The sequence below is a fragment of the Carlito syrichta genome, unplaced genomic scaffold, assembly GCF_000164805.1.
Source record: "Carlito syrichta isolate Samal-C Ts95f unplaced genomic scaffold, Tarsius_syrichta-2.0.1 Scaffold307112, whole genome shotgun sequence".
NCBI classification, from domain to species: Eukaryota; Metazoa; Chordata; class Mammalia; order Primates; family Tarsiidae; genus Carlito; species Carlito syrichta.
In genome coordinates, this window is record NW_007251208.1 from 853099 (window position 1) to 865734 (window position 12636).

The window sequence follows — 12636 nt, forward strand, 5'->3', positions numbered from 1 at the left end:
CTCGGGACAACTAAGAACAGATTCCCGGAACAAAAGTATATCTGCCGTATGTGGATGTAACCCTGGTCTAAGATGAACTTGGTAATCTGAAATTTCCGTTTGTACTTTTGTTTGGAGAGGGGCCGAGGGTTTTGCAGTTGCCAAATATTTAGTTCAAATTATTAAAATGTAACCAAGAAATCATGGATTCCACGTCCCTAGGAAACCTCTGGGCATCTTATTTTTGTATCCAGCGTTTTGGAATCCACATAGACAGGTAAAATGATGGCATCTTGCTAAGAACGTAAAGGGAATCTGATTCTTGGAGTTCTCAATCGCCTACATCTACTAGGTCTCTTGATAAGGTTTAAGCAGCAAGCTGGGCTTCTATGTCGCCACATTTTTGTGTGTCTTTTGAATAGGGAACCAAGAACCTTGGATTCCAAATCCACAAGAATTTCATGGAGTCTTTCTCTTGATATCCAAGCAACAGTAATTCTAGATCTCCAGGAAATATCTCGGCGACTTGCCGAGAATTAACATCTTATTTTTGTATCCAGCGTTTTGGAATCCACATAGACAGGTAAAATGATGGCATCTTGCTAAGAACGTAAAGGGAATCTGATTCTTGGAGTTCTCAATCGCCTACATCTACTAGGTCTCTTGATAAGGTTTAAGCAGCAAGCTGGGCTTCTATGTCGCCACATTTTTGTGTGTCTTTTGAATAGGGAACCAAGAACCTTGGATTCCAAATCCACAAGAATTTCATGGAGTCTTTCTCTTGATATCCAAGCAACAGTAATTCTAGATCTCCAGGAAATATCTCGGCGACTTGCCGAGAATTAAACAGGAATTTCAGTAATGAGAGTCCCCATATTCAGAACACAAAACGACCTGTTGCTATGGAATAATAAGGAATCATATTTACAAGAGTCCTCCATCCCAAAAACCTCCAGAGCGTGTTCCTAAGAGATAACCACCAATCAGGTTTTGGGAGTAGGTATCTGGATAATGGGAGTCCTCATATACAGGAAACTGCACTCTTTATTGGTAAGGAAGAATACGGAATAAACTTTACACGAGTCCTCAATCGCCAAAAAAATTTGCTAAGGGGTAAACACGAGTAGGAGTTTTTGAAGCATAATCTAGGGAAAAGAAATCGCCATATTCAGGCAGCTGCAGGGAGCATTGGTAAGAAAGAAGAAGAATTTGGATGACATAGGTTCTCGAGCGCCATTAAAATTCAAAAAAAAAAAAAAAAGAAAAAAACAATTTACAGTAGAGAAGAGTGGCCAACACATTCCAGGCACAGGAGCAGTAGGTACAGAGGCCATGATCTCTGGAAGAGGACCAAATGTTTAGGGAATAGTGAGAGGTATAGATGGCAATTGGCCAGTCAGGCTGGATAAGCATATTATGATGGGCTTTCTCTAACATACAAAGACCTCAGACTTGCTTTGTAGATAATAAAGGACATTTGAAGAATGTTTTTTTTTTTTGAGTTGGGATCGCATTCTGCTCAGGTTGGAGTGTAGTGGCACGGTCATGGTTCACCACAGCCTCAACCTCTTGGGTTAAGGTGATCCTCCATCCTCAGCCTTCCAAGTAGCTGGGACCACAGGTGCATGCCACCATATCTAGCTGGTCTCAAACTCCTGGGCTCAAACATCAGCCTCCCAAAATGCTGAGATTATAGGAGTGAGCCACTGCACCTGGCCTAGGAATTTTTATTACAGTGGTGATATAATCATACCTACATTTGAAGAAAAATTTCTCTGATTCCTATCTCTTTTCCTGCTCCCTATATGCCTTGGGGTAGTGGCCCTTAAACAGTAGAATGGATTATCTGCTTTTGGGGGAGGGGGATACTCTTACAAGTTCCTCTTTCCATTATAAGAAAGAGCTCAGTGAACTGTTCTGTTAAATAACATTCTGTTGAACTGACAGTATATAACATATGAGGAAATTTGCCCTTATGCTACCAGAAAATATCACACACATGTTATTTAGAAACAGAAGTAAAGATCCAAGTTTTGCAAAATCGCTTATATAAACCAGTGGAATTGTTATGACTCTACTGATCTCAGTTTGAGCTTAGAATTGGTTGTATATATATCAGCAATACAAATAACTATTTTCAGTCTATTTTCCAATTAGTTACAAAGATAGATCCCTCTTTTCCTTGAAGAGAACATTTTCACATACTGCTTATTAATTCTTATTTCAGGGATATACCAAAGCTTTGAATGGATTTGTAAAACTGGGTCTTATAAACAGAGAAGCATTTCCCACCCTACGACCTGAGGCCAGCCCTCTCACCTGGGTGAGTAGCTCCAGAATTATCTGCTATCTGCTGCTCTTCAGAAATGCCTTCTGACATGGTTGGGGTGAACTCTGCTTTGGGCCAACCAAAGAACCCATTCTGTAGTTTATGTGCCAGAAGATAAATCCTGACCCCAGAGTCCCCTTTCTTTTCACTTCTGTAGGAGGGTGGAAAGGATGTGGACCTGACACCTCAGGCCTGTTTCCTGCAGTGACGTTTATCATTCAGTTACTCTCTGAGCTCTGAGAAGAGATATGCTTGCACTCCATGCTGGGCTCTGGGCTTTTTCAGTTGTCTAAGTGGTGACCTAGTGACAGGCATCACTTGGGTCTCCTGAAAGTGATAACACAAGAGAGATGCTGGTGTGTCCCTGAACTGGAATTCCAACCTCCAGGTCCCATCAGTTCTCTCATCTGGCTATTTACAACCATGAGGGATTTGAGTTTCACTTACTGAGTAATGCCTGCATCTGTGTTGTATCAAAATCTAACGACCTCAGGATCGTTAGGACCTTTGGAGGTTTGAAGCTGAATGTAAAGTAGAGCTTCTGAGAACTGCCAGAAGTTCTGAGAATTCATGACCAGCTGGTCGTTCAACCTAAACTAGTGTGACCATATTCTGGTAGAAATACCAGAAATGTGTCACACAGAGAAAAGGACTAATATTGTGAATCCCGTGATGTCTCAGAAAACAAACAAACAAACAAACAAAACAAAAAACCCTTTGGTATTCTTACTGGTCGGTTGCTTTTAAATTCAACGTTTTATGCATCTTTTCCATTTTAAGTCTTACCTTTTGTAAATTTACTTGTTGAACAGGAGCGAATAAATATCGACACAGAGAATTGGAGTTGAAGCATTTGGTTTGGGAAGAGTGGTGCAGGCACTTTTAGGAATGGTCCCAATGTCTTGGTAGCTATAGTTTAGAATAGAGGTTGACAAACTTTTTTTTTTTAATGGACCAGATTGTAAATATTTTGTGCTTTATGGGCCATACAGTCTCTGTCAGAACTACTTAATTCTGCCATAGACAATACATAAACCAATGAACATGGCTGTGTTCCAATACAACTTGTATTAAAAAAAAAAAAAAAAAAAAAAGCTGGAGAGCCACATTTGGTCTGTGAACCAGTGTGTTGACCCCTGACCTGATCTGGAGCATAGATTTTCCTTCATGAGCCTGGATAGAAAGTCTTATTTAGAAAGTAGAAAAAGCTTTTACCACTGTGAAAGTGTTCTTCCTTGAGATTTTATTACTTGCGAGGTCTTTCTCATCTCTTGATCCTACAATAGGATCCAGGTTGCTAATGGCAACCGTAGCAGTCAGTCTTTTCCTCTATATGCCTGCCAAAATTGACTGCTGGAGGTGAGGGGAGAAGGGGGAAAATGTGATGAAGAGGATTACAGAGGCAAGAAATCTGCTGGTAAATATAGTACTATCAGTCGATGTTAGGGCCATTCTTATTGCCGATCTACCATTCTGAAATACCATACACGTCTCGATGTGTAGTTGCAGATGTATGTATGTATATGTATTACAGTTTGTGATCTCTAATTATTTCTAATTTAAAACTGTGAGGTGCATTTGAGATCCAATGTTTTGAGTAGAATAGTTTCTCAGTGAAATTATTTTTTACTTTATTATGGACTTATAATTGATCTTTTAATTTTTCTAACCAGAAAGAACTCCTCTGTGATCTAGTTGGGATTTCACCCTCCTCTAAGTCCGACATACTGAAGGAAGCTATTCTTAAGAAGCTCGGAGGGGATAATGCCCAGCTGGAGGCTGCTGAAGGGTAGGTGCCCACCATTCAACTTAGAGCAAGATATATTGGATCAGTGATTATTTGGTCCTTTTTCTTTTCTGTTTTTTTTTTTTTTTTTTTGAGTAGAGATCTCACTCTGTTGCCAGGCTGAGGTTATGATCATGGCTTACCACAGCTTTGATCTCTTGGGCTTAGGCAATCCTTCCACCTCAGCCTCCAAAGTAGCTGAGGACTGACAACAGGTTCATGCCACCATGCCCTGGCTAATTTTTTGATTTTCTATGGAGATGAGGTCTTTCTATGTTGCCTAAGCTGGTCTTGAATTTCTGCAATCCTCCTGCCTTAGCGTCCCAAAGTGCTGGGATTACAGACATGAGTCACTGCACCTGGCCATACATTAGTCTTATAAGAAACTTTGTGAAAGCATGGACTTACAATGCATCATCTCTGCCCTGCTCCAGGAGAAGTCTGAGGATTCTGAAGGTTAAAACATTGCTATAATTATTGCTAGTTTACAATTCAGGGCTGTCCTCTTATTATTTTCCCCTTTCTTATTATTTTAGGAGCTCCTTTCTGCTTCTCAAATGAGCCCGTGAATAGAACTTGAACTAATGTGGCCATCTCTTGTGCTTTTTAGGTTGGGCTTACTTGGGGATGAACAAGTTCCCCGGGCAGAGTCCATTGTGGATGCACTCTCCAAGCATTTGGTCATGAAGCTTTCCTATGGTAGGCCATGGATTATTCACTAAATGTTCATGAGGGAGAATCATAACACCGAGTCAAGGCAACCAGAGAATTAGAGCTAAGCAGTAGAAATGGGAAGGTGTGATATGAGGGAAAAAGCACTTGGACTGTTTTTTTCCCAGAGGGAAGAATACGGGGTCTGACAATTAAGTTTGCGAACTCATCCTAGGAAAAGTGCTCCATACTTCATTGTTGAATATCACTACAGTCACCTTTGAAGTGCTCCCCTTGGAAAGCTATGCACCGACGCCAGAGCTGTCGTCATATTATCCTTGGTGTCCTGAATGTTATCAAATGCCTTCCTTTCAATATTTCTTTTATCTTAGGGTAAAGAAAAAACTCATTGGGGGCCAGATCAGGTGAGTAGGGAGGGTGTTCCAATATGGTTATTTGTACAGTGATACCAATGTAAGTGCTCAGTAGCAAGTCCTCAAACTTAATTGTCAGACCCCAGCAAATAATGGAAACATTATTTGATGGCCATTCCAGAAAAAGTGCTCCAAAATTGCCTTGATGGTTGTACTAGGTGCTGGCGTTGGTGCATAGCTTCCCAAGGGAAGTACTTCAAAGGTGACTATAGTGATATTCTGTAATGAGTTATATAGCACTTTTTCTAGGATGGTTCGCAAACCTAACTATCAGACCTAGTATGAGAATTTTTATTTTTTGAGTTGGAGGTCTCACTCTGTCACCCAGGGTGGAATTCAATGACACAATCATTACTCAATGCAGCCTCAACCTCCTGGGCTCCAGTGATCCGCCTGCCTCAGTCTCTCAAGTAGCTGGGGCTTATAGTCACCACGCCCGGCTAATTTTTAAAAATTATTTTTAGAGATATGAGGTCTCACTATGTTGCCCAGGTGGGTCTCAAACTCCTGGGTTCAAGAAATCCTCCCACTTTGACCTTCCAAAGTGCTGGAATTACAGGTGTGGTCACCACATCCAGCCAGAATATGAGAATAATTTGGGAAGCAAAGTGTAAATTCTCTTTAGTAGTGCCTTTGTGTCTGTAGACTCTGTAAATAGATATAGCCATACTGACCTGAACAAAGGAATGAGGTCAGTTATAATTCCTTGAATTTTTCACGTTTTCTTTGGGCTGAAATGCAGTATAAATAATTGTCTAGTGGTCATATATGAAGGGAGAAAAAGCTGGTAAGACAGAAAGGCAGAAGCAAGAGATGATATGCAACATTTGAGGTGTAATGATAATAATGTTTTCAAATATCTTTATTTATTTCAAGGCCCTGAAGAAAAAGATATGATTGTGATGAGAGACAGCTTTGGAATCAGGCATCCTTCTGGACATTTAGAGAATAAAACTATTGATCTTGTGGTTTATGGGGATATCAATGGCTTTTCAGCCATGGCTAAAACTGTGGGGTTACCTACTGCCATGGCAGCCAAAATGTTGCTTGATGGTAAGTTCTGTTCATTTGACTACTGAGTCTGTCTGCATATCACTTCCAGGTCATGCAGTGCTTGGACATCAAGTAATTACTCTTGAGCATAATAACACAGGTATCTGCTAAAAGCGAGCCATCTTAGAAGATCCAAGCACTGACTGAGAGGTCACCTTGTGTTGGGAAACGTGCATGGGTTTTGGAGTTAGACCTGACTTCCACCCCTGATTTCAGCCCAGTCATAAGATGATTGAATGATGGGGTGCAAATTACTCAGCAACTTTGAGCCAGACTTTCTTCATCTTTAAAGTGGGTCTTTCCATCTCTAATCCACAATGTTGCTGTGACACAAGTGAAGTAAAACACAAAGCTGCTACCACATCGAAGAACCCCAGGGAACGTGAACTACTTTTCTTTCCTTGATTTTTGCCATTTTGGGAGTGGTAACTAAAACAGCAGAGGATTTCACCTTCAGATCCTCAGAAACGTGAATCACATTTTAATTGTCTTCATATCTCAGCGTATTATCAGTACACTGAATGCAAATTTCAATTCTCCACTCATATGAGATCATCTATGCATCCAATAAGCATTGCTTCTGAATAAAATATCCCATATGATACTGGAGAAAGAAGGAGAGGAGTAGAAAACATCAAAGCATATGTATGTAAAATAATGACAAAATATGTAAAGTAGCTAATTGTTTCATCTGCTAATGGCAAATGAAACAATCTGCCTACTTATTGAGGAACCAGAGTGAAAAAATGGTAAAGGTTGGGGTCCTTGTGGCCTTTAAGGAAAATGACTTATGGGCTTACTATTTCGGCCATCCTATCAGGTGTCTGCACCCAAATAATCAAATTGGTTAAAAATCATTCTGTTGTTGTCATGCCTTAAAAAAAAAAATGACATCAGCAAGTTATGCAGACCAGTCAAGTTTACTTTACTTTCTCTCTTTATTCTCTGATTGTCTTGGCAGTAAGTAGTGTGGTGAACTGTACAAATTCTGACATTATCCTTACGTCCAGGTGTGCTTTCAATCTAAAATTAGTCCCCTTTTCTTTACAGTGTTGGCTAAGTAACAGTTTAGTAGGAGACATTTAAGCAGCTTGTCTATAAAATGCCTTGGCCTCTGCAAATTTATTGACTTTGAATTTACTGTGGGGTGATAGCTTCTGTGTAAAGACTTTGCTGGGGAACTAACCTCTAATGTTATCTCTAAAATGACAATTGCACCTTTTTTTTTCTTCCAGGTGAAATTGAAGCTAAAGGCCTAATGGGGCCATTTTCAAAGGAGATTTATGGACCAATATTAGAGCGAATTAAAGCAGAAGGCATTATATATACTGTACAAAGTACAATTAAACCATAATTGGGAATTTTTTTTTGTTTTATCTTTCCTGGAAGCACAGCTCTAAATATCAGTGTGACAAACATGCTTCCTAATGTGTTATTTTAAAGTCTGAAGAATAATATGTCTTGATTAAGTTAATACAATGGTGTCTTTGAAATATAAATCTCTATTTTGTATGAAAATGTTTGGAACAGGAAATCCCAGTCTTTATCAGAGAACCTTAATAATTTTACCATGTATTTTGAAGCAATGTATGTAAAAGTGATGATTGTGCTATTTTTTTCTTTTCTTTTCTTTTTTGAGTAGAGGTCTCACTCTGTCGCCCAGGCTGGAGGGCAGTGGCATGCTCAATCTGCTGGCCTCAGGCGATCCTTCCGCCTCAGTCATTCAAGTAGCTTGAACCACAGCCACGTGCCACATGCCTGGCTAATTTTTTGATTTATTGAGAGATGAGGTCTCGCCAAGTTGCCCGGGATGGTCTTGAACCCCTGGACTCGGGTAATCCTCCTTGCCTCTGCCTCCCAAAGTGCTGGGATTACAGGCATGAGCTACCTCGCCCAGCTGACTATGACATTTGTTAATTTATTGTGCCACTTTTTTCATACAAGAACATATTTTCCTATAATCAGCAAATAAAGTTTTACTTTTTTAGTGAGAAAAAATTTCCTCATATGGTTATATTTTTGTATTTTTAAAATTGATTCAGTTAGATTACCTACCTATAAACCTTTGCAAAAATATTATTTTATGATCTTTTTGTAAAGTGATGATTTATTTAGTAAATGTAGTTTCTTGTAATACTGAATGTATTTGGAAACGGCAATAGATAAGATTTGGAAATGGCAATAGATAAGATTAAATCACAGTTCACAAGATCACCTCATTAGGCACAGAAAAAATACTTAACAAAATCCCTCACTCTTTCATGGTAAAAAGCACTCAACAGACTAGGAATAGGAGGAAACTTCCTCAATCTAAGAGAGGACATCTGTGAAAAATCCACAACTAACAGCATAGATATGATGACAGACAATTATTTTCTCCAATCAGAAAGAAGACAAGGATGCCTACTCTGACTGCTTTTATTCAACTTGTACTTGAAAGTTAAACCAGGGCAATTATGCAAGAATATGAAAAAATAAAGGGCACTTAGTTTGGGAAGGAAGACGTATAACGATATTTGCTGGTGATGTGATTTTATGTATAGAAATACAAAGTACATCCATAGAAAATCCAGAGACATACTCTAAAAGAACAGCTAATAAATTCAACAAAAGTTATAAGATACAAGATGAACATACATGAATTAGTTATCTTCTATACAGTATCAATGAATAGATTAAAAAGATTAAAAACTTCAATTTTTAACAGCATCAGAATGAATAAAATAGTAATAAAATTTAGAATCTAGAAATAATATTCACATACAGTCAAGTTTTGACTTTCAAAAATGTGCTAAACTAATTCAATGGGCAGATAGTCTTTTTCATTATACAGTGCTTAGAAACTTTACTATTCACATACAAAATAATGAAATTGGACTCTTACCTCACACCATATGTAAAAATTAACTCAAAATGGACCCAAGACCTAAATGTTAGAGCTAATACAACAAAAAAATTAGAAGAAGACATGGTATAAATGTTCATGACTTTGGATTAGGCAATGGTTTCTTAAATAAATGACACCAAAACATAAGCAACAAAAGAAAAAATAGATAAATTGTACATTATCAAAATTAAAAACATTCATGCTTTCAAGAGTACCATCAAGAAAGCAAAAGGACAACCCACAGAATGAAAAAAATTTTATAAGTCATCTATCAGTAAGGAAGAATCTTGCATCTGTAATATATGAAGAACTATTATAACTGAACAATATAAAGACAACCCAAACATGGACAGAAGTTCTGAACTGACAGTTCTCCAAAGAAGATGTACAAGAGGCCAATAAGCACATGAAAATATTCTCAACATCATTAGCCATCAGGACAATGCAAATGAAATCTAAAATGAGATACTACTTTAATACTCACTGGAATGGTTATAATAAAACAGGTAATAACTGTTGGTAAGGATGCAGAGAAGTTGGCATTCTCGTACACTACTAGTGGATACCCAAGAGAAATGACAACAAATGTTCTCACAAAAATTTTTCTTGATGTTCATTGCATTCATTGCAACACTATTAATAATAGTTAACAATGGAAGTAACTCTAATGTCCATCAACTAATAAATAAACAAATATGGTATACCCATACAATAGCATTTTATTTAGCAAAAAGGACACAAATTTTATAATTTTATTTATATGAAATGTTCAGAACTGGCAGACAGAGAGAGAGAGAGAGAGAGATTGGTAGTGGCTACAGAGAGAGAGAGAGATTGGTAGTGGCTACTTAGGCTGAGAGTTTGGGAGGAAAATGGAGTGACCTCTAATGATTGTGAGGTTTCTTTTTGGGGTGATGAAAGTGTTGTAGAGTTGATTGTGGTAATGGTGACACAACTCTGTCTATACTAAAAGTCACTGGATTGTGTACTTTGGTGTGAACTGTATGGTATGTAAATTATATCTCAAGTTGTTATTAAAAATAAATTGCAAATAAAATTTGCTCATTTTCTTCTTGGGGGAACAACTTTTGCCTTTAGTGATACAAATTAGGCACCTTGCTTGACCTTCATAGACTTTGCTTGTATCTTGGCATGTGCAATTAATGCTGTCCTTGAAATAAGAGGGTACTACGCATGAGGTATATGACAGTTAAGAAAGCATCTACTATTTCAAAAGGATCAGCATTGATTAAGGCCTGGTTTCACCCATCACAAATAACATGTGGATGTCAGTTATCCAATAATAAGTAAAAATATTTCATTACAGAATTTTTGTATTGCAATGTTCAGTTTGACACAATCTATTAGGAAATATAATTTGTGTCATATTGGTTTCACCCTCAATCTGAGACAGTGCCTAGATTAATTGAAAACTGGAAAACTAGCACCTTAGTTAGAAGGGGAAAGGTGTTGAGTTCTCAATAAAGCTAACTGGTTTAGGCTTTATGATAACAGTGCATGATGAAGGGGATATGCTTGAAGAGTTGATTTAATGTTAGTGTTGGTGATGGTTGTAGAAATAGAAATGTCAGTAAGCTTGAGTAAAGCTGGATAATTAAACACTACATTAGCTTACATTAACACACTTTTTTGCAGATATTTTAATTATGAAGGTGATGGTGGTAGGGTGTGGGATAAGTGAGTTGGTGATAGTTATAAGCATAGCATAGCATATGACTTTACCAGGGTCCACAATTTTTTTTTTTTTCTGTAGAGGGACAGATATAAACATTTCAGGCTTTGTAGACCAAAGATGCCATTACTGTTCATAAGTGAATGGGCATTGTTGAGTTTCAATAAAACTTTATTTGCAATAGCAAGTGATTGGCAGTCTCGGTCCTAGATCACACCATTCTAGAAAACCTAATGCTCAATCTTACAGGTCATTCTACCACTTTTGGCTTCTTTTAGATGACACTAATATTTGAATTGTTTAGTTTTCCTTGTTCTAGACTCATACGACACTAGATTACACTGGACACAGTATTACCAATTCTACAACATACTGGCTGTTCTCTTCTTAAAATGAAGATAACAGTAACTTAAGGGTGGATATACAAATTAATGAGAGAATATAAGAGAAATGTTTGCCATCTAGTAGATATTCAAAAACATGAGTGCTCTTTATATATGGCACATATGGCAAATATATATATGTATATACACATATATATGGCAGAATAGTACTTAAATGTGTGTCGATACATTGAAAAGCCATGATGCACAGAGCAGAATAACAGACTTTGGGGACTTCAAATGGTAGGAGTGTGGGAGAGGAGCAAAAGTTGAAAAATTATCTATTAAGTCCAATGTACCCTATTTGATTATTAGATATACCAAAAGCCCTGACTTCAACAATGCAGTAAGAAACCTGCACATGTACCCCTTAAATATATTAAAATAAAACATTAAACAACAACAAATAAATAAATGAGAAAATGTGTACAAAAATATAGTAAAAGCTGTGGTGAGAAGATGTGGTGAAGATGGGGGTGGCGATACGGGAGAGTTGTTACTGACTCTGCTTGTATGGAAAGCAGCTTCAGGTTATTTTAGCATTGAATGCTAATGCTAAAGGGACACATACTTCTCTATTATTTTTTGCTTCTTAGAGATTCTGCTAAAATTTCCCCAAACCATGAGGATATGTAAAGAGCATCAACTTGAATTTGAATCAGCCCAGACTATCAAAATAATTGTGTCATCATAGGTTGAAATCTCTTCATGATTGACAGCAGAGGTGGCTGATGTAATCAACTTTCTGGTTCTAAAATACTTATATGACTGCAGTGTTAAGAATGAATCAGGGAGCAGGGAAGGATGAGAAAAAAACATTCTGTAGCTACTGTATTAGTTGAAGAAAGAAGAGATAATTTAAAAAATGAGTTGATGGTCATGGCATTATTTAGACATTTATTCTCCAGGCTGAATTTGGAGCAGGAAGCAGAACCACTATAGATATTTTAAGAAGAAAGGCAGATAAAGCATCAAGACTAAGAGTTTATACACATAGCTGGGTTCCCATAATTGGGAAGCTAGAATCAGAAGCTATTAATCTTACTACCATGCTTCCAATTCTAGATACTAGAACTCTGTTAAAGAAAAATCATCTCTATAATCTTGCTCACCAGCATGAGCCAAAAGAACAGGAAGATGACTTCTCTTAATTTCTGCTTTCTAAATCTGTGTAAGGCCATCTACAGAGTGGCCAGCAAGTCAGAAAGCATGAACAAATATATAATAAATGGTTTAATATTGTATCACAGTGCATGGTGAAATAATGCCTGTTTCCAGACTTCATGTCTCCCTGTATTTGGTGAAATATACTCATTCAGAAGCCTAGCTGCAAGGGAGTCTGGAAATACAGTGTAGAGCTTTTTCAGCTTTGAAGCGTAAGTATTCTAGGTAATATTGCTAAGCAACGAAGTACCCCAAAATGCAGTGGCTTAATAAAACA

The 12636-nt window shown here is 37.7% G+C and overlaps 1 protein-coding gene across 1 annotated transcript in view; it reads left to right on the forward strand.

The window, feature by feature from the left end:
* AASS (aminoadipate-semialdehyde synthase) overlaps positions 1–7701 on the forward strand; it is a 66589-nt gene extending 58888 nt beyond the window's left edge. Inside the window, exons 20-24 of the mRNA XM_008063884.2 lie at positions 2207–2302; positions 3982–4097; positions 4705–4793; positions 6056–6232; positions 7468–7701. Of these exons, the coding sequence (XP_008062075.1) occupies positions 2207–2302; positions 3982–4097; positions 4705–4793; positions 6056–6232; positions 7468–7586 (597 nt within the window). The 3' untranslated portion in view covers positions 7587–7701. The remainder of the gene's footprint in view (positions 1–2206; positions 2303–3981; positions 4098–4704; positions 4794–6055; positions 6233–7467) is intronic.
* The last annotated feature ends 4935 nt before the right edge of the window (positions 7702–12636 follow it).